At 44.3% G+C, this 22,567-nt stretch overlaps 1 protein-coding gene across 4 annotated transcripts; it reads right to left on the bottom strand.

Annotated features, from left to right (window-relative positions):
- Positions 1–1,502: 1,502 nt before the first annotated feature.
- Positions 1,503–5,933, bottom strand: IER3IP1 (immediate early response 3 interacting protein 1). Of its 4 annotated transcripts, XR_013958685.1 has the most exons (4): positions 5,743–5,933; positions 3,882–3,983; positions 3,563–3,788; positions 2,964–3,023 (listed from the first exon to the last, which is right to left on the bottom strand). XR_013958685.1 is itself a non-coding variant. In XM_080636781.1 (3 exons), the coding sequence occupies exons 1-3, from the start codon at positions 5,831–5,833 to the stop codon at positions 2,968–2,970; spliced, it is 249 nt and encodes an 82-aa protein (XP_080492907.1). In that variant the 5' UTR covers positions 5,834–5,933; the 3' UTR covers positions 1,503–2,967. The 4 variants fall into 4 exon arrangements, 2 of the variants coding, with proteins under 2 accessions (XP_080492907.1, XP_080492906.1); XM_080636781.1 differs by lacking the exon at positions 3,563–3,788 and having other exon boundaries at positions 1,503–3,023; XM_080636780.1 differs by lacking the exon at positions 3,563–3,788 and having other exon boundaries at positions 1,503–3,023; positions 5,565–5,815.
- Positions 5,934–22,567: the final 16,634 nt, after the last annotated feature.

Genomic DNA, 22,567 nt, shown 5'->3' with positions numbered 1-22,567 from the left:
TCGCAGGGTCCTCGCGGAGCCGGGGCTGGCCGAACCGAGAGCCGGTAGCCGCAGCAGCAGCGTAGCTTAGCCACCAACGCCTGGTGTCCGCCGACAGGCAGCGCCGTTGGCGCCCTGCTGAGGGGCGGGCGGGAAGCGCGGGGGCCTCTCTCCGGCGGCGGGCGGGCGGAGCTGCGTTGTAGGCGGTTGAGGGAAGGAGGGAGGGAGGGTCGGTTCGAGAGGTGGTGTGTGTGGTTGTGGGTGTTTTCGTTTGGGTTTAAAGGCTCTTAAAGCTCATCCAGTTCCAACTCCCTGCCACGGGCAGGGACGACAATGAGTTAAGTACACATAGGTTTATATTGTGACGGTACATCAAAAATCCATCCTCATCCTGAGCTTTAAAACGTTCTGGTTATTGTCATTCCTGCACCAGGTATGAGCGGTAACATGCTGTTTGTGCTTCGAAATGACTACAGCAGCACAGGCTACTTTTCACTTCCTGCATGCTCCTGCTTAAAAGCCAGCTTTGAGATGCTTCGCCTTGTTTGAATTCCATCACAGCAGCCTTCTTTCAGACCTGCTCAAAGCCACTTGCTCTCTACGCCCTTTTCCCCGCCTCTCGTCAGCACCCTTTCGCGCTCTTCCTTGCTTATTAGCTGGGAAAGCCGATCTTCAGCTGCTCCCCCACTTTGAATCACTGTTCTGCATCTACCTGGTGGAACGTGTCCCAGTTTTGCCTCAAACGCAGGACTGCGGCTGCACAGAGCCGCTGCTCCTTTATACTGCACATGCCTAATAGATTCTGAAATCATCTGCCATGTGCTGTCAGCCACACGTTGACGGTTTAGTGTTCCTGAAAGGACAGGAAGATGGGGGAACTGCTTTTCAATTGTTTTTAAAACTAGTTTGTAATCTAGTACTGGCTTTGTTTTAGAGCAGGCTAGTATTTTAACAGTCAGTATGCATGAAAAGGAAATGGAACGCAAGCTGTGCTTCAAAATTAGTGCTCCAATCCACTGCATCCACCATGGAAACATCTACCACGGCTTTTCCGCAATGATTTTACAAAAAATGCTTGTATACCTTCCATGTTTTATCTGCTCCACATACAAACTGTCCAGCTTCCCTGACAGATATAACTGATCCAGCCTGTACCCTCGTTGCCACTGAATTACACAAGGATTATTACAAATAAATACTTCATAATAGACCTACTACTTTAAAGACTAGCACGATCCTGTTGTGCCTCAGGCCAATGTTACTATGGCTCATTAGCTATATAAACCAATATACAGCTTCATAGTGAAGAGACAATAGTTGCAAGTGCCATATGCATGAGGAAAAACAAAAAGAGTATTTTATGTAAGAACTGTATGTCTGGTATCTGGAAGAGAATGGAGCTGAGTTTTGAGGTACTCCCACTGTACATAGATATAAAGTGAGTTATGAAAGAGTGCTTAATTTAGAAATTCACAATTTATTGACAAGTTTTCACTAAAAACAGGAAACATAAGCCTCTCCTTCTGGATAACCTTTACTCTGCAGATCACTGGGATTGAAGATCATTTACACATTTCACAGATTTATCTTTGTATACAAAGAGCATATGCTTTAGTCATCAAGGCGCCGGAAGACGGGATGATAAACTGCTTTACAATAGCTAAAACACTTCAGCACAGGAACAGATGTAAGGGTTCTAGCTTTTCTGAAAAGGTACATGAGAACTGGCCTTCTTAATTTCACACTCGCTATGTAACACCGGACTTAACTTGACAGGCTTAACTCAGACAAGGTCTGTACCAAAGCAATTAGCAGTGTTTCTTCGACAGAACTGCCAGATCACACTCAGTTTCAACTTCCAAGTTGTTTTTTAATGAAGATGGAGGGCAGGGAAGAAGCAGCAGTAACAGAAGCAGCTGCAAATACGCTGTTTTAAAATGAAAATTGCATTTGAAAAGGGCACAGTATTCCCCTCCCAAGAAGCTCAGAATTCAAATGGTTCCCCACTTCCAGCACACTAATCACCACAATTTTTAACACACATCTTAAGAAATGTATAATAATCCTTAACAGAGCAGTAACAAACACTAGTCACTAATACCACTCGCTAGTCTAAATCAGCACAGTAACCCAGCTCCAGGTACAGCATTTTTAGGTTTTGCATAGCAATTGCACCCAATTTCAACTTACTTTGCCACCACTACTGGTTTGACAAGGTTATGAAACACAAAGGGAAAATCCTGGTCTCAATCAAACTAGGAAAATTTGATTCCAATGTAAACTGAATTAGGATTTTACCCAGTTTGATCTGTTCTCAATATCACAACTGGAATTCAGAAATCTGTAACATGTTCTATCTCCTCTTAACATCACAACTGGAATTCAGTAATTTAAGACATGCTTTATCTCCTCTCAATATCACAAATCTCTTTGTATCACAACTGAACTTCACTAATTTATAACGTAATACTGAGGGGGATAAAACTGGAATTCAGAATTTACAACATTTGCCTTCTCAGTATCACAATTGGACCTCAGTAATTTATGTTTTCAGAGCCTAATTTGCATTCTCTTGAACAGTACTGCAGTAGCAAGTGGAATAAAACCCACTTTTTTTTTTTTAATTTAACAACAAATTGTGAAGGATAATAAAGGAAATTCATCCCTGAGGAATGAGACATTTAAAAACCGCATATGATCGACAACCGCGGCAACACCCGGCGATGCGCACACCAACAGCCAGCGCTATGAACAGGCAGCAACAGAACTTGTCATAGTCCAACATATTTGCAGTGTTGTTGCATTGATCCCCGTTATCTTGTGTAATGAAACTGCAATTAGGAAAAAGGATAAATAGAAATAGTGTCTTTATTATGTTACGTTGAATGTCAGATTGACAGCTAAACCGTGCCGGATCCCCAAAAACTCAGTGGTGATGGTTCATAACTTGCTTCTTTGGCCATCCAAAAGGGTTTTCCCCAGGTGTCTTCAACCAAACAACAGGAGGAGAATGATTGTAATGGAGTTCACTGCTATGAGTGGCACTGCAGGGAAAGAAGAGGAGTAATCGTAAAAATTTTCCTTTTCCACATCACAATGACAGAACTTTGCATTATCTCAAGAGACTAAGGAGCAAAATCAATCAAAATCTTGAAAATGCACTTTATTTTACTACCCAAATCCAGGATTAGTGGAAGGAGCCAGGATCAAAGCTTAGGAAGCTAAAAATTAGTAGGAAGCAACAGCATTAATATTTTTCTGTGGCCCATCATGTTTTAACTCTAACCCAAACAACCCCTTTGCCAAATGAAACAAAACTGTCGCAAAGTCAGATATCAGCCTTGGTTTTGCTCTGATTTAGAAGAAATGCATCAGTTTTTACTCTGTGTGGGCAAAAAAATTAAGATTTGTTACTTCCTCTTTATCATCACCTTTAAAAAGAATTTTTGGCATGCTTTATAGGGAAAAACCACCAGTAACATACAAATTAAAGAGTCTTTTTTTTTTCTTTTTTGCTCCTCATCTTTTGAGGTATATAAGCCTGGCTTACCCTTAAGAATACCAGGAATTACATTTTCCTCACCAGGCAGTTCACATGGTGAAGATAATTGCACTCTCTGATTGATCCTCCCCCCCAGGCTCCCAAATTCCAAGGAAAGACAAGACGCAGCAGTGGCACCACAAGCCGGAATAAGGGAATGTTTTAAACTTTATTCAAATTAGGGCACCTTAGCTGGGACCTGCGCCCTTCTACAGAGAATCCAGACATGAAGGTAGGACAGACTGGAAATGATGAGCAGAAATAGCAACTGTTTTGTAGAAAAGAAGAGTGAAAGCAATGATGGTACTTCATTACAGCACAGAAACTTTACAGCCACTAATATCTGAAACCAAAGCCTTACCTCTCATTACAGTTCGTATGGATCGAATGAGGTTCGTTAGCTGAGCTTTAATTCCTGGTTCCTCTCCAAATCCTCCAATCCCTTGATCGCTTCCCCAGCCAACTGTGTCACATAAGTCCAGCCAGATATGTTAGAAAAAAAAAAACCAAAACCATGCAACAAATGCTGTCATCAATATTAATGGGTGATCTGTCTTGAATAGGGTTCATATTAATTAACGTAAACCAATTAGTTTTGGTTCACAACCGGAATTTAATACAATATACTGAAAACTTAAAAAAACATTTTCATGAATGCAACACTAAAAACAGATCAATGTTTCTCTGAAGGAAACCCTTGCTTTTTTAATAGGCTACCATTCTCTTCATGCCAGAGGAACAAAGGAGTGTATCTGGGTTTAAAAATACCCTCCATAATAAAACCAAACTACAATCTGTTCACGGTTCTTTACTAGAAGATAAAATAGCAAATATTTGTCAGGTATGAAATGATGCTTCGGCAGTGAGAAAGGAGCTACGCGACAGAAAAGGGTCAGCACAAATTCCAAACCATGATGGTGATTTTTGTGACTACTATTGGAAAAAAAAAAAAAAATCAGTTACTTGGAAGGTTTTCAGAGGGACATCGAGGTGCTGCAGGTCTACAAAGCCCTCCAAGGGAGAAACCCTTCCCCACCTGCTGCAGGAAGGCCAAACATGTGGTCCCAGCAATGAGACCAGGGAATTTTGAGTCCCTTGACCATTTGGGAATGTTCAAGAGCAGAGCTAGGAGAGGCCTTTGACACTGGCAGAATCACAGACTGCTTTGGGCTGGAAAAGATCTTAAGGCTCATCCAGTTCCAACCCCCTGCCACGGGCAGGGACACCTTCCACTAGAGCAGCTTGCTCCAAGCCCCTGTGTCCAACCTGGCCTTGAACACTGCCAGGGATGGGGCAGCCACAGCTTCTCTGGGCACCCTGGGCCAGCGCCTCAGCACCCTCACAGGGAAGAGCTTCCGCCTAAGAGCTCATCTCAGTCTTCCCTCTGGCAGGTTAAAGCCATTCACATCCTCTGTGTTTTTATCCAAAGACAACTTTAGAGAGATTTATTCCCCCTTTCCCATCTCCTTTGCTATTCCCAAATCACGTGGCGTCCACAAGAGACCTGACCCATCCTGCCAATCCCCACATCTTCCTTCTCACTGAACTGCTGCTCAACAAGAAAACCCCAAACACAAACTGAGCAGATCCCTCACTGCAAATCCTACCAGGGAACGGGACAACAAGATAACTGTCTGCACTCCTATCAAAAACCTTACTCAGCCTTGGAGAAGGCAGTACCCTCCCCACCAGGGAACTCTGAAACCCTGCATCACAGGTCATTTTTCCTGGGGCTGTGCAGATCTTTGTGTCAGTGGCTTTTGTGTGCTTTGTGGGGCTTTGTTTTGAGAATGAGGATGCGCAGCCTCAGTAATTTCTTCAGTACCACGGAAGCACAAAGGTGCCAAGACCGGGAAGTGCCATCTCATCACGAGAAGGGCAACGACAGGATGAAAGAGACCTTCTCACGCTACCGCGACGTATGGCGCAGATGAGGGCGGAACAGTCAAAAAGCACAGAAAAAACCTCTTAAAATTATGGAATTAAAAAAAAAAAAGAAAGAAACAACACAATAACAGGAGCGACACCGCACGGACTTCAGCACCTAAAACCCCGACGGCATTCCGCGCAACTGATGCCCAACACCGGCTCGGTAAGGCGGAAGGAGGTCCCCGCGAAGCCCGGAGGCCTTTCCGCGCATGGGCGGTGGCCGGGCGGTGCCGGCGGCCGCGCTGCCGGCCGGCGGGAGGCCCCGCGGGTGCGCCCCGCTCGCCCGGGCTCACCGTGACGCAGGAAGCGCTCCTCATGCAGCACGGCCACGGCGTTGACGAAGAGCAGCACGGCCTGAAGCAGCGAGTACAGCGTGAACGCCATGGCCCAGCGCCGCCGCGGCGCGCCAACCGACGTGGCGGGGAGGCGGGAATCATGAAGGGGGCGGGGCCTCAGAGGAGGCGGGGCCTCCGGGCCGGGTCCTGGGTCCTGCCGCGAACCCGACACCGATAGGGTCAGCAACGTGAGCCGCTAAAGGAAACAGGATCTTGTTTTTATGTATTTGCACAGTTACGTATTTAGATTTTTACATTCTTACACATTTATATATCTTTATATTTGTATTCTCATTTACATATACGTATATTTCTATGAATATGTAACTTTATGGACATAAGTGTGTAAATATGTGCACACACACATATTTGTCTGGAGAATAGTAGACTCAGGGGGGACCTTATTGCTCTCTACAGCTGACTGACAGGAGGTTATACTGAGGTGGGGGATCAGCCTCTTCTCCCAGGTAAGAAGGAGATAGTGAGGCACTGGAATGGGTTGCCCAGGGAAGTTGTGAATGCTCCGTCCCTGGCGGTGTTCAAGGCCAGGTTGGACAGAGCCTTGGGTGCCATGGTTTAGTGTGAGGTGTCCCTGCCCATGGCAGGGGGGTTGGAACTGGATGATCTTAAGGTCCTTTCCAACCCTAACTATTCTATGGTTCTATGATTCTAATAATAGGACAAGAGGGAACTGCCTCAAGCTGCACCAGGGGAGGTTCAGATGGAGATTAGGAGCAATTTCTTGCTCAGAGGGTGCTCAGGCACTGGAACAGGCTGCCCAGGGCGGTGCTGGAGTCACCGTCCCTGGAAGTGTTCACAAACTGTGCAGATAAGGCCCTTAGTGACATATTTAAGTGGTGAACATGGCACTGCTGGGGTAAAGGCTGGACTTGGTGATCTTAAAGGACTTTTCCAACATTTTCCATAGTTGATTCTATGATCTTTTATAAGATATATTACTTATATTTTATTTATATTTGTTTATGTGGCTGCCCCATCCCTGGCAGTGTTCAAGGCCAGGTTGGACAGGGCTTGGAGCAACCTGCTCTAGTGAAGGTGTCCCTGCCCATGGCAGGTAGTTGGAACTGGTTTAAGGTCCCTTCCAACCCAAACCAGTCTGGGATTATATGATTCTATACTGTATTTCATAATATATATATTATATAATTATATATATGTATATACTATATCTATACACACTATATAGTGCATATATATACTTCATATGCACAATAGGTTTTTTTCCCCTGTATATTTTCTATATATATTCCTTTACATGTTTACCTGAGATCCCAACTGTTGTTCATCCAAATCATAATGCCTGCAGAAGTCAGGATTCTTAGCACAATCCCAAAGAAAACAGTTATTTTCTATTGGATTGATCAGGGCCTCTGATTGCTTCTGCAACCAAATAACAATAATAACTGGAACTCAGGGATACTGAATAGTTATTAATGCATAAATACACATTTTTTCCCTTGTATCTTTCAGTCCCATTAGCTGAAGGGGGAGATGATCACGCTGATTTAACTTCTCAGTGATCTTACACTATGCAAACCCCTTCACTCCTGCTGGTTGATGGCTCTTTATTACTCCATCAGGGTACAATATTTGTATAACCACTGCACTGTGATGGCTATTGGGCTCATCACCATGATAGAAATGGTAACTTTGTGCTTAATGTGGTGTCCCGGAGAGACCCCACCTCAGTTCTTCCGTCTGCATTATTCACAGTTTATCAATACTCTGTGCTTCAGCTCTTGGTTCAGAGCTCCACTCACCAGCAAGCTTGAGGTGACCTGATACTTCAGTGATTAGTTAAGCATTGGGATCAATAGATGCTCAAGCAGCATGTGAATTAGCCACGAAGAAACCCAGGCCTCAGCTTCTTCTTGTCTTCTCCTTTCCCTTCCAATACGCTTCCTTTAGTACAGTTGATGACATAGTATGGTCAATGATATAGTATAGTTGATGATGTAGTATGATCCCTCTAAATTATCATTACTATTAAATAACATTGTATTTTAACAGCTGGAACTGGAAGCAAGAGAAAGTGGTACCCGATCATCAGAGCCATACCATATATTACTGTAGTAACTTACCTCCAAATTACTACAGTTAAATAAAAGGCATTGAACAGAGAACAAAAAAATCAAACCTATTCATCAGAGCTTTGTCACCTGGTCAAAATTATTTAACATTTCAGTCTCAAAAAGGAACATAATCTCGGTTCAGGGAAGCAAGTAAAATATCTATTGCAATTCCAGTGAGATCAATATTATTTAAGCCTATGCTGAGCTTTTATTATATGAAAGCTCAAAACATTGCCAAATATTGGCTCTGATTCTGCACTCACTTTTGTGTAGGATTGACTTAACTCATGCCGACAGTTAGAGGGAGCACTCTAGCACACCAGCACCATGAACACACACTTCGCAGGCTCAGGAATCCCAAAATGATTTCTGTATTTCTCATCTAGATTTTTAAATTTGGTGTGGATACAAACCTCCTAAAGCCTATCATCTTAACACTTCAAAATGGAGCCATTTCTACTTACCCAAGCCCACCCCAGTTTACAAAAAAAGCTTTTGTTAACCATTCAAACCATCTCTTTCCGTGTATCTATAAATAAAAGAAAACCTGATCTTGATTTTTACCAAACCCACTACATGCAGAGAAAGTCAATATTGAAAAGATTTCGTCCTAAAGGTCATTACTGTTTTTAAGAAGTTGTGAGTGCTGGCAGATAGTGGTCTCACAAATGGAACTGCCTTTTGTTCTCAGACATGACTTAGGGCATTATGGCAGTAATTCTATAATTAAATACAGATAAATATGACGGGTCCCTAACAAGCGCATCTAATAACCACCATCCTCAAGCAGCATTTCCTGGGCTATCTCCTTACAGTATCCAACTATAAATAAATACTAACCCCAGTGAAGAGCTAATGTTTAGAATTATGGCCCTGAGATAAAAAAATGAGGTTTTTAAGATAAGTATACAAGTTATGGCTTAGTATTTTTACCCATAATTAAGATGTATTTCCAAAGAGCAGCTGCTATCAAGCTTACATAAACCTGACGTGATTTTTCCCTTTGTAAAATGTATCATGGCAACTTAACGACCACACGAGCCTGATCTCTGAATCATGAGTTACGGGATGTCTGAATCATGGTTGAAGGCAAAACCAGACAGAGTTGCTTGCATTAGAAAGAGAGCATTATATTTTTCCTTCATTAAGATGTTACATTTCAGAGCAGTAAATTCCTGTGGTGTCATCTGGAGAGCGCAGTCCATCACCATAAAGGAGAGTTTTAAACCACCTTACAGATGTCAAAGGATTAAACTTCAGGCTGGTGAAGGATTGTGAAGACCTCAGTGTTTTTTATTCTCTGTTTTTTGTTTCATAGCATCAGACAGAGCATAGCTCCTCCACTACAATCATCCTCTACGGACAAGACTCGAGCTTGTTGCATGCAAGGTTTCAGGAATAGATTAGTTTATTCCTGGTGATTAAATACCAAAGGAAGTAAATATCAAAGGAAGTCTCTTCGTGACATCAATCCCTACACCCTTTGCCTCACTTGCCACCATCTTCCCAGTTTGTCTTCTGAAATGGCTTTCACAATTTCCTCCTTTAGATATTTTACATACACTATTAAAGAACCGTAGAATCACAGAACGGTTTGGATTCTAGTTCCAGCCCCTTGCCACACCTTCCACTAGAGCAGCTTGCTCCAAGCCCCTGTGTCCAACCTGGCCTTGAACACTGCCAGGGATGGGGCAGCCACAGCTTCTCTGGGCACCCTGTGCCAGCGCCTCAGCACCCTCACAGGGAAGAGCTTCTGCCTAAGAGCTCATCTCAATCTCCCCTCTGGCAGGTTAAAGCCATTCCCCTTGTCCTGTCCCTACAGGCCCTTGTCCCAAGCCCCTCTCCAGGTTCCCTGCAGCCCCTTTAGGCACTGGAGCTGCTCTCAGGTCTCCCCTTCAGGAGCCTTCTCTTCTCCAGGCTGCCCCAGCCCAGCTCTCTCAGCCTGGCTCCAGAGCAGAGCTGCTCCAGCCCTCGCAGCATCTCCATGGCCTCCTCTGGCCTCGCTCCAGCAGCTCCACGTCCCTCTTGTGCTGCTGCCCCAGAGCTGGATCAGGGCTGCAGGGGGGGTCTCCCCAGAGCACAGCAGAGGGGCAGGATCCCCTCCCTGAGCTGCTGCTCACGCTGTGGGGGTGCAGCCCAGCACATGGGGGGGTTCTGGGTTCAAGCTCTCACTGAAGCCGGGTCATGGGGAGCTTCTCCTCACCCAGCACCCTCAAGTCCTTCTCCTCAGGCTGCTCCATCCAGTCTCTTCCAGCCTGTTTTTGTGCTGGGATTGCCGCAGCCCAAGGGCAGGACCCTGCACTTGGCCTACTATCAGTAGAATATTGTTTTTAAGACACAGGAAAGGCTGGAAATGGGCCCAACCCATCCCAAGCTGAAAGTGAAGAGAAGTGTTTTGTTGGTGGCAACTCTTTCACCCTTATTTGACTTCTGTAATGACCAATGAAAGGACTCTTAATGGGAACACAGCATTAGACTATTTTCAGTGCTTCATATTAACTGGTTGCTAAAAAATGTGTGTGTCCAGATGAGCTTTGCCGGTGGCCCTGATCATTCCTCAATAGCTGAAAATCAGCAAACTTAAAATACCCACCCTCAGAGCCAAGAAAGAAGCTCGCTATGTTGTGGTTTTACCCTAATGGGTCTGTGAACAGTCACGAACCATTGTACTGTATGGAATTGTATTGAATCAAGGAACTGAATCCTTAAAACTGCCTCCCACATAGCAATCTCTACCATGAAAAACTCCATTAACTGAAAAACTCTGTGTATGTGAAAAATTTAGGTTCTGTGGCTCAATTTGGTTTTATAAATAAACCCCAGTTATACTAATGCCTTTGTCATCCTTTATTCATCATACTTGTTGCACTGTGAAACCGCTGCAAAGGTTAATGATGTATCCTATGACATAAGGCATCTTTTGCAAGTACAAATTGAGTATATAACCAGGACAGAACTATTGAATGTCAAGTTGTTTGCTTTAATTATCAAAACTGGGAATGCAGCATATTTTGTACATTTGAGAGTACAGGGTAAGAACCAGTACATCTGCTTTTTATCCTTGAGCAGCTACAGAAAAGATTTTATATTATCTGTGACATTAAATGTGCTGTGCAGTACACTCTCTTCCCTTCCCAATTTGGAAAGTGAATAGCCATTCCTTTCCACAACACAGCCTGCCAGCTTTGTGCCTTCAGAGGACATTAATTCACAACAAAAGGACTGCCTGGGGATCGAAGAACAAGGGAAAAACAAAGACAAAATTCTGAATTTACACCTGCATTTATTGATGCCATTTCCTAAGTTTATTGTACATTAACAGCCTTAAAATGTCATTTGTTGTCTAGTGCATGTGCACGCACACACACACTGCTGCTCATCTTGGTGTAATCAACGGATCAGTATTACATTATGTTATATTATATTATACTATGATTATTGGCATCTTCACCCCAGTCACCGCTGGCATTGTGCTCATGCTGGAACACACCAGTCCAGAAACTAAGCCTCTTGTGCTCAGTACCATATAGATACCTTTCAGAGATGACAGCAGTAGGTATTTTCCAGCCCATGTCTCAGCTGGAAGATGGTGGATATCAAAAGCAGGCCAACCAAGCAGACTTTGTCAGAGAATTAGAAGCCTCTGCTTTGCCCTGCCTCACTGCTGACAGACAGTCAGGATGTGCAGGCATTGAGGCAGCAGCGGGTCTTAAGGAGGGATTTAGAGAAGGATGAGGGAACAGCTCCATGAATTTTGAAAGGGGGGATTTTGTCTCTGTGCAGTGAGCAGCATGAAGAGCAAGCAGGGGTATTAAGGAGAGCAAAGAGAAGGGGTGTCTGAGGAACCGGCCTCAAGCTGCACCAGAGCAGGTTTAGATGGAGCTGAGGAACAATTCCTTCCGCAAAGGGTGCTCAGGCATTGGAACAGGCTGCCCAGGGCAGGGCTGCAGTCACCGTCCCTGCAAGTGTTCACACACCGTGGAAATGGGGCCCACAGTACCATGGGTTAGTGGTGGCCTTGGCAGTGCTTGGGCAATGCTTGGACTTGATGAGCTTAAAGGTCTTTTCCTGATTCTATGATGAGCTGGACAAGGCTTGCCAGATCCAAGGAACACCCTTATCCCTCTCCATACCAGATCCTAGACTAACCTGCTCCCTGTAACTGCCACCTGAACAGGGAGAACAGCCTGGCTTGTTCCTTAGCAAGCTTATACCACACGGGGGGCAGAGGTCATCAGTGCCAGGAAGGTTGGAGCTCTCAGTTTAACGATTAATAAATGGTATCTTCTTTGAGGCTGTAAAAGTGGGCAGATTCAAAAACAAAACCACAGACCTGGTGCCTTAAGAGATTGGAGTCTGTCCAATAACTTCAGCACAGCCACAGAGGTAGTTGTATATGTAGTAGGAAACCATGTGCAAAAGGTTAGGTCTCAGCACAGCATGAGGGATTCACCTGTGAGTCAGAGGGATTGGGAAATCTTCGTGAAAATTACCCGAAATCCCCCACAGACTTTTTTTCCTCATGACTCATCCCACAGAAAGAGATAATATGGAAAGATGCATGTCTTTACGGTAAATTTTTAACACCACACATCACAGAGATAAGGTACATAAGAAGGTAAAGTATTCAAATAAAAAAAAGCACTACAATTTTACAGCCCTTTGTTCTTCGCAAAGGCTACAATGAGAATTTATTAATCTTCTCGGGCAGAAGAACAGCAAAAGGAATAAGATGGAGGGAAAGAGAAAACTAAATGGCTTGGCAAGGACAGCCTCCCTAGTGCCAAGGCAGCTGAGAAAGAAAAGAACCCCAGACTGGTTTGATTTGAAAGGGACCTTAAAGCTCATCCAGTTCCAATCCCTGCCGTGGGCAGGGACACCTTCCACTAGACCAGGATCCTCAAGGCCTGTCCAACCTGAACACTTCCAGGGATGGAGCAGCCACAACTCCCTTAGGCAGATTTTCCTCCACTTTGATTAAAAAATTCCATTTTCCTGCATTTTTCCAATACTGGTGCAGTACAATTTCACAGTCCAAGCCTGTGGTGGGTCGTGTCGGTCCATCAGCTCCCCAGCATACACCCCACAGTCCTTTTGTCTCCAGAAGAAAGCTACAGGTGGAAGAAGCTGTGGATCATCACTGCTCTGGCACTGAATCAGGGCACATAATTAAGACAGCAAAGGAGAACAATGGCTCACCCATGGAACTTATCCCTTCATGGACAGCAAACTGGCTGGGGATACAGTTCTCGTGCCAGAAATGTAACTGATACACACCGGGCCAGTGAAATCCACCGTTGAAATCTTATCAGAGCTTCTGTTTGCCACTGTTATGTTTTCCACCACCGCAGGTGCACTGAGATTTTTGGATGAGTAATTCGACGTGCAGCACCTGGCATGGCAAAAATTGAGCAGAACAAGCCATGAAGAGCCGCTTGTATTTTGGATGCAATTCAGTTAATAACAGGATATAACTAATGGCAGTACAGAACTGGCATCTGGGATAGAGCTGATTTAAGTCATTATGGAGGTGACCTTTTTCTCTCCCTAAATTTTTCACCCTTTAGTATAAAACATGTCTTATGACCCCATTGTTCTTCTCCATTTGGCTGGATGCATTCATACTAAAGCTGAACAGAATTTTTGTTGAAGAGATTTCTCAAAACAGAATTTTTCAAAATAGAAATAATTATCTCAGGGAACATCCCTCTTCTGTGAGCTCAGGTTGCTCTTGGAAAAAAAACCAGAAAATGTTTGCAGTAGTGAAAAATGAAGGGCTTGGGTCTCTTATTTTTCCTCAATAAAGTTTCAGTCCACATATCTAAATAAGGTCTGGGAATGAGGAAAAGAATTTGGACGAGATATAAAACAAAACCAAATGTCATTGCCTTAAACTGATATTCCCCAAGCACCCACCATAGCAGTTCCCCAGCCACCACTATTGCGCCCTGAGGTGGGCTGATGGAGAAGGAGCTTTGAAGGAGCCCAAGAAGCACTAGGGTTTGGCAGGCTGTTCCCATGGGCTTCCTGACCACACTTGGCTCCTGCAGGAATTCTTCACTGCACACATTTCCTTGGCAGCCCTGGGTCCTCTCCTGCTGCCCAAACACTCACCTCCGGATAACACTTATTGCTATGCTGATGGCAACCAACAGTAAGAGGCTTCCACAGAGAGACACCATGATAATCTCATAAGTAGATGGTGGTGAACCTTGAAGAGAGTATGGAAATCACAGGTGAGTTCTGCCAACAAACAGCTTTAAGAATCTAAGGTTTTGTGAAACGACCCCAGGTTGCTACAGGCTGCAAATACTGACGGTCCTTCTGCTGCAAACCGTGGAGGGAGGGGAGTGATCCAAAAGGCACATCTGGGAACTACTCCTTCTTTTAAATATCACAGATCAGTTCGTTAACTGATGGGTCTTCATCTACCAAGGTACAAAGCAAAACAGCTTTTCAGGTCTGAGGCTGAAACCCAGCCCTATGGATCTGAATGTGGAAAAGTCTGCCATGCACTGTCAGACCACAAAGTTACTCCATATATTATCTACCTATTCACAGTAAAGACATAGCAGGATCCTGAATCTTACTGCCTGTCTAGACAGCACTTTCCATCCACTTCCACTCTTTTCAATCTGCTTCTGTCCTTTTTTGTTCTTGGATTTAATTCCATACTTAAAGGAGTGAAATCTTTTCACTCCTTGGTGGATAGGTCTTACATCCCCTATCCACCCCTGTGCCTCCAGGTCTCCCACACTCTCTTCTGCTGCAACAGCATTTTATTTCCACCATTCTTCCCACTCTAAAACCTCAATAGAAACAGGTCTAACATGGCTGATTCATTCCTTTTGAGCCCGTGCAACACTCAGTTTCTGCTAATCTTACATACTTGATAAGACTGCTTTTGCCTGGCACCTCTGAGCAGTGTCACCACACAGTCACCACACAAACACTGCAGAACTAATTTTAAATGCTAATGAAATGCTAATGAAAAAAGGACAGTGAAACACCTTCTTCCTTGGAAACCACCGTGTTGTGGAAACCTTCATCACCAGCACGGACCATCCTGAAAAAGAAAGCCAGCAGACATTTAGATTGAGGTGTAACTTTGAAACCCAGAGTATTTATTTTAGATCCATTTATGATATCTGAGTCTTTCACCATCTCTAATGTGAACTTATCTTGACAACTTCCTTCTGAGATAGATTCTGCTATTGCCATTTTGCAGACTGGAAACCAAAGCAAGATGAGGTACAGGACAGATCAAAAAGGCAGAATTCAATCTGACATCAAAACCCTGAACATTTCCTTCGAGGCAGTGAGCTTCCCGAGGTGTCTGAGGTTTGACTTTGTGTTTGCCTATAGCATCTAATTTTGGCATGGACAAGCATGTTGACATCACACTGTAGCACATCTAGCACACACTTTTACCTAACCCCAAACCAGTTTGCCTTAGGACACACAGGGATACTTTAGCAGAAAGGGTAACTGAGACCAGGTTCCTTGAGTGGAGGTTATACCTTTTCTTTTACTGCCTCCAGAAGTGGAATGCTTAACTCCTGTAAAAACCCTCAGCCACTGCATAAGAAGATAGCTAGGAATGACCAACAGCTAGATGGAAAGATAATGGGTGTCCAAAATACCATTTCTCGCTTTGTGCAAATAACATTATGTTGCCACAGAAATGCTGCCTGGTTCCAAACCCTCATCCAAGAATGCAGTTTCTAAAAACGATGAACGAAGCTTTCTTTAACAGTAAGTATGTGAGGCAGGGATAAATCATGAGCCTAATGTCAAGTCGGGGAAACTGAGGGGAACAATTTTCCTCATATTGTTTAGGCAGCCTGTGGCATGGCTGGGAATTTCAAGGGGATCTCCTGCCTCTTGCTTTTATGATAATATTCCTCTTGTAGAAGCTTGAAGCTATCACACAGCTTATTACTGTAAAGTAAAAGGGATAAAAATCAAGTGCTCAAGTCAGATTCAGGTGTGACCTTGTACTGATGCTGCCACACAGACACACGCACAAGCACAGCCCTATTTCCAGCTTGCTGTGTGATACACGGATTTCCAATCATTATTGTATTCTATTCTAGCTCTTTTTCTATAGAAAAAATGTGGAGTCACAGGATGTACCCTGATGACATTCAGCTAATAAACTCAAGAATAAATTGCCAATATGTTCTCAGAAATAAAAGGAGCTTGTATCTAAAGCCTTAGATGTTGCACTTCAGGCTCTCCTCTCTTTGCATCAATATGCTTAACTCAAAATGGAATTATAGTGGAAAATCTGTGAAGCCACAGGTTGCATTAGAAAAAAGCAAGTGACTGAAGAAAATGCAACCCTATAGGGGAAAAGCCAAGCTAAATCCATACTCATGTTTATATGAGGAATAACACCAGCTCTGAAATGCTGCTCCCATGGAAATATTGTGTATGACATAGAATCACAAGAATCCCAGGCTGGTCTGGGTTGACGGAACCTTAAAGCTCATCCAGTTCCAACCCCTGCCACGGGCAGGGACACCTTCCACTAGAGCAGCTTGCTCCAAGCCCCTGTGTCCAACCTGGCCTTGAACACTGCCAGGGATGGGGCAGCCACAGCTTCTCTGGGCACCCTGTGCCAGCGCCTCAGCACCCTCATCATAAACCATTTCTTCCTTTTACCTAGTCTGAATCCTCTCTCTTTCTGTTTAAAACCATCACCTCTTGTCCTGTCGCTACAACCATCACCCCTCCTATTAATATGAATCAGAGGGATCTGCAACAACTGCTGTTTTCATAAAGCTTGGACCGTAAGACCAGGCAGCATAATGTTATGGCTAAGCAGACTGTCCAGGCTTTGCCTCTTATCTATTTGTGCATCTGTCTGTGAATAAACAGAAAAGTTGGCCTAGAAGCTGTTTCAGGATCTCACGTTTAATCTCCCTGGTGTAAAGAAAGCTGAGCTATTACTGAAAGTAAAAGATCACCTGCTTACTACAGAATCCTTCAGCCCCCATGACACAATCTCTTTTTGTCACAGCAGTAGGATGTGCTCAGTGTCACCCTTCAGTTTGTAAAAAGAGAATAAGCCACAGTGATTTAAATCTAGAGCAGAATAAGATTACAGATTTCTGGGTTACCTTGTGACTGCTGTGGATCCTTGCATTAGCATTGTGCTGCTGAGACCTTGCATGAAGGTAAAGCTGGTCTGAAGGGTTTCAGGCTAATTGCTCACTTCATTTGCCTCTGTTGATTACTTCCTTCTCTCTGTGGTTTTTGTTAGAGCAGAATAATCTCTTCCGTTTGTAGCCAATCAATAAAGTTTGGAGGTGGATCAAAGAGAAACCTTACTCACTATCCTTTTGTTGCAATTCCTTTCACGATCTTTCTGGTGGAGAAGGAGACATGGCTGGTCTCCATCTAGAACCCTGCCAGCTCTTCTGTTGGGCACTGGACCCTTCCTGGTGTGCTGATTGCATGAACTCCTCCAACAGAACTGCCTCATTCAGGAGTCACTGCAGAAACATGCAAGAAACACACCCAAGAAGCATGCCTTTGAAGTGCCTTTGGGTCTGCTCCAGCAGGCTGGGTGAGGGCAGGCAGCTGCTTGGTCCGGGTGGTCTACAGATGAGGGAAGCCCATCAGGCTCCTGGACAAGGAGTGACTACAGGACCACAGTAAGTCTGAGCCCCATCCCTGTTCTTTGGGTGTTTGGCAGACCAACCTGGGTCTTCACACTGAAAGCAAGGAGGCAGGAATTTAAAAAGCCATTGAGCTGTTAATTGGTGATGGGCAGTTTAGTGATGGGTTTCAAACATACTTCATTTCAGTGTTTCTTGCAGCCTGGCTTAGCTGTTCTTCACTGCACCATGGGCAAGAGTATACCATCAGTGCTGTTCTGCACCTCTTTACATGCCTCTGTTAAGGAAGTCACGTCTCCGCAGATGCAGACCTCATTTTGCTCTGCAGAAGTCCCTAGTTGTTACTGGAGATTGGAGCTGAGGTGGCAACTGCACTGAGTTATCTGGTGAAAAGTGCGATTACCTGTGCTTTGTGACCAGAGAAGGAGTGGTGCTCCAGGGTGGACACTCCTTTCTCATTAATACCTTCACACACAACATTAATACACTTCGGGCTGGCACATATTTCAGCACAAACAAAGGGGATTGACTCATTTTTCCACTGTGCCTTGATAGGTAGCTGAGAAACAATTTCAGCTCCTCTTGCCTCGGTGCTGGTATCAAACAGGACCAAAACACCTCCCCAGGTCCCTGGAGATTGTTTGGCAGGGTTTCAGATGTCCACAGTCCAAATCACTGAGCACGTTTAGATAATGACCACGGCTGTGAATTTTCCTCTATGGTGTAAGAAAACAGTGAATGAACTACACTAAACAGATTTCAGAGAGGTGAAGAGTGGAGAAGAGGCCTGCAGGTAAATGGAGGTATGTTCTTGGTTAAGGTGGTCAGTAGTCAATGACTCATTCTATACTATCCATAGAGGAGGACACTCTATATATAAGTACCTTCTCCTGTCCTCCAAGGCATTCCTGGCCTTTTATTTGGCTTCGAGTCAGAACAAGCCTGATGTTAAAAACCAGTTCCATGTTGTATATGCCACAAAGGGCATAGAAGGGAGAAGGCACATGCCAGTGCTTTCCCTCTTTATCAAACAGAAAGCTCAAAATAAAGCATAAATTGGTGCTGAGGCGCTGGCACAGGGTGCCCAGAGAAGCTGTGGCTGCCCCATCCCTGGCAGTGTTCAAGGCCAGGTTGGAAACAGGGGCTTGGAAGGTGTCCTGCTCTAGTGGAAGGTGTCCCTGGCATTGGCAGGGGGTTGGAACTGGGTGAGCTTTGTGGTCCTTTCCAGCCCAAACCAGTCTGGGATTCTGTGACTGTATGACATTGGTGTGTGCATTAGGGATAGTATTACTATAGAAAAAACCAAAATCTCTCTCAAAAATGTACTGAATGATCCAAGCCAGTTGAGTAAAATTGTGTCAAACAACATTTAGAATCACAGGATGGTTTGTGTTGAGGAGGTATCAAAAATCGTCTAGTTCCAACCACCCTGCCATGCTCATCTGGGCATAAACTCCATGGATAAACTCCTTAGGGGAAAGAAAAGCTACAGGAGATGTGAAAAATCATGAGATACCCTTTAAGGAGCTCTCCCACAGTTTTGATTAGCAGAGTGATTCTGCTCTGAAAGCAGTGGGGTGAAAATGGTTATCCAAGAGGGTCAGAGCAAATGCCAGGCTTTGTTTTTGTTAATTCATTGTTGATATAGCATAAAAAATACAAGTTTGCTGAGGAGGTGCTAATTTTTGTGCACTGCAGAATTTATACAAAAGGAGCTTTGGACAAGGGCCTGCAGGGACAGGCCAAGGGGAATGGCTTTAACCTGCCAGAGGGGAGACTGAGATGAGCTCTTAGGCAGAAGCTCTTCCCTGTGAGGGTGCTGAGGCGCTGGCACAGGGTGCTCAGAGAAGCTGTGGCTGCCCCATCCCTGGCAGTGTTCAAGGCCAGGTTGGACACAGGGGCTTGGAGCAACCTGCTCGAGCGGAAGGTGTCCCTGCGCGTGGCAGGGGATGGAAGTGGATGAGCCTTAAGGTCCCTTCCAACACAAACCAGTCTGGGATTCTGTGATTCTATAACTTTCTTGAAGATTTATTAAAAATATTGGAAAGAATAATTTTAGAGTAAATCTGAACTTTAACCCCTCACAGAAGACAAAAGGCACAGGAAGAGTCAAGAGTTGCTCAGTAGCACAAACAACACAAACACTTTATTTAGTATTAAATAGAGGGGCCTTGTCCTGCTTGCCATACCCAGTTTGGACAGAACTTCCAAATTTTCACTGTTAACATCTTTAATTGGCCAACGCATGCCAAGATAACTTTTTTATAATAATCAAGGTATGTACTTGTTGGTATGCACATATGCTCACATATGCTTTCTACTTGAAATAACTTGTTCATGAGTCACTGGATTGCACCTCCCATCTTAAAACAAGGACAACAAAAGGTAGAAACAGTCTGAGGGAGATGGTGAAGGCACCTAAAAGTATACATTCCCATAAGAAGGTCCCATAAGAAGGTCCAGTGCTCATGAGTAAGGGTAATCACATATCTTCATGCTTTTTCTTGGTGCAATACTTCAACATAAATAACTGTGCTAAAGTATCTCAGAACCAAACTGGGTAGGTTCTGAGTTCTGGGGAAACACTTTCATATCTGAAGGACAGAGCTCAGTTTGGAGACATTGTGGGCAGTTCATGGAAACACAGCTTTGTGAGGGAATAATAAAAGGACTGTCAATTGCTAATGAGCCTTTTGAATCTGTTTATTGTTTATTCAAGCACCCAGGAAAATTCAAATGACAGCTCAGTGGCCTGCGCTGTGTTTTCTGCCATTCTCTTGGGGTCTTGATGAAAGAACGGCTAAAACTAAGATGTGTAATACAGCTGCTGCCTTTTGCCGCTGTTGCAGTAGCAGCTGTAGAAGTGATTATTTGGTCAACCACAAGTGTTTTTTAAAGGTGTCCTCAGGTGTAAGAAAATCTGAATCCTTAATTTCCACAGTAACTCTTACTTTATAGCAAGGACAGTACCCATACGGGCTAACCTGTACCAGTAAATTAACCATGTCTGGGGCCATTCCTATGTGGCACTGAAGAGCTGTACCCACCCCACAAAGCCCTTATCTTTCAGCTCAGGGTGGCCATGTCCAAAGTGCCATTGGGAAGGGCTGCAGTATGGGTTGACTTAGCAGCCATGCTGAGAACGGCTGCCTAGGACATCAGTGGGCTCAAGCATAACCCTGTTAGGGCCACTGCAATGCTTTAACTATACAGCTGAGTTAAGTACAGGGGACGTTAGCATAGACACAGCCTTAGGGGAGATATAAGGCATAAACAGCCATATCAGCTACTGGGTAAATCTTTCAGTACCCTTTTCTTTGTCTTTCCTTTATGATGCAAGGTGGTGTAAAGGTTGAGGGTTGAGTATGTGAAACACAAGTGTTTTATGGGATCCTCATCACTTTAATGTGTGCAAACTTTGGCACAAGAGGAAAGCAAACAAAAAGCAAATGGTGATAAGAAGCTTTGTTGGCTGTTTACCAAAGTAGATTTGTCTAGGCGGTGGCTGCCCTGTGTTTGTTTTCTAGGATCATGTTCTTGAGCTTTATCAGTGCAACGGATGATTCTTTTAATTCAAAACACTCCATTCATGCTTAATTCTGGGACATATGTTCCATCATAATATTTGCAGCTGCGGTCTGTAGATCAGTTACAAACCAGACAAGTGGTGTTTCCATTTACTGACTGGGGAGCTTAGCCTAACCGAGAGCAAATTGGACATTTTAAGTTTGAATGTTCCATTTGAAACGTATTTTTTGCCCATCCACTCTGTCATTTCTGTGAACTGTGCAGTTAATACACAGCCTCACAACTTCAGCAGCATACTAGTTACTCACTATTTACTTGCTGTTGGAAGTCACTGGGGAACATGATGGTCTGAACACTGCTTCAGGGAGTGGAAACCAAATCAATCTGGTGTAGACGCTTTGTGTCTGCTCCTGGGTCTGAACAGGCTGGTTCTCAGCTGGTGATGGACAATGGGTTACTCTGCACGTCTGACCACATCCATGAGCTCTTGCACGCAGAAGCCATTAGCGCAGTTAATTTCTTATTGAGCAATGGGATTACTTTATGTCTGGGCAAAATTTTTGATCTGTAGTGGTAAGACATCTTACCACCACACTACAGTCGAGTTCATTCATCACAGAAAGTGTCATCAAGTCACTCTGTACTATAATCTATATAGTATACTGCATCTTGACTACTCTACGTAGCTAATTCTCCATCTCAAAAAGGATATGGCTCATCACGAAAAGGTGCATGAAGGCTACAAGCTATGGGACTGCTTCTGTTGGAGGAATTAAGGAGGTGATCCTGCCGCTCTACTCTGCTCTTGTGAGACTCCACTTGCAGCACTGTGTGCAGTTCTGGTGTCCTCAACATAAAAAGGACATGGAACTGTTGGAACAAGTCCAGAGGAGGCCACGACGATGATCAGGGGACTGGAGCACCTCCTGTATGAAGAGAGGCTGAGAAAGTTGGGGCTGTTCATCCTGGAGAAGAGAAGCTGCGTGAAGACCTCATTGCAGCCTTCCAGTGTCTGAAGGGGGCCTACAAGGATGCTGGGGATGGACTCTTCATCAGGGACTGTAGTGACAGGACAAGGGGTAACGGGTTCAAACTGAAACAGGGGAAGTTCAGGTTAGATAAAATGAAGAAGTTCTTTACTGAGAGGGTGGTGAGGCGCTGGCACAGGGTGCCCAAAGAGGTGATGAATCCTCCATCCCTGGCAGTGTTCAAAGCTAGGTTGGACAGAGTCTTGGGTAGCATGATCTAGTGGAAGGTGTTCTTGCCCATAGCAGGGGGTTGGAACTGGATGAGCTTTAAGGTCCTTTCCAACCCTAACCATTCTGTTATTCTATGATTACTGGGACTCTTCAACCTGGAAAAAGACAACCAAAAAGTTCAATAGATGCCTTTGAAATCACAACTGGCATAGAAAAGTGGACAGGAATTGCTAGATGTCAATTGGCAACTGGTCTCATCTCAGGTCATAAAATGAGGATAAGGATGGCAGCTCTGAACATCAGAAGCTGGTTTGCTTTTCCCCCACAGTCTGTATTT

The sequence above is a fragment of the Psittacula echo genome, assembly GCF_963264785.1.
Source record: "Psittacula echo genome assembly, chromosome: Z".
In the NCBI taxonomy this organism is placed as follows: Eukaryota; Metazoa; Chordata; class Aves; order Psittaciformes; family Psittacidae; genus Psittacula; species Psittacula echo.
This window is presented reverse-complemented; position numbering and strand designations above follow the sequence as displayed.

What these genes read in the sequence shown, in the direction of transcription:
- IER3IP1 (XM_080636780.1), bottom strand. Translation starts at nt 5,766, where the DNA reads ATGAGGAGCGCTTCCTGCGTCACGGTGAGCCCGGGCGAGCGGGGCGCA. An exon ending in GAATGCCGTCGGGGTTTTAG is followed by an intron (nt 3,984 to 5,564) that starts GTGCTGAAGTCC and finishes TATGTGACACAG; the next exon opens with TTGGCTGGGGAAGCGATCAA. An exon ending in CATACGAACTGTAATGAGAG is followed by an intron (nt 3,024 to 3,881) that starts GTAAGGCTTTGG and finishes CTTTCCCTGCAG; the next exon opens with TGCCACTCATAGCAGTGAAC.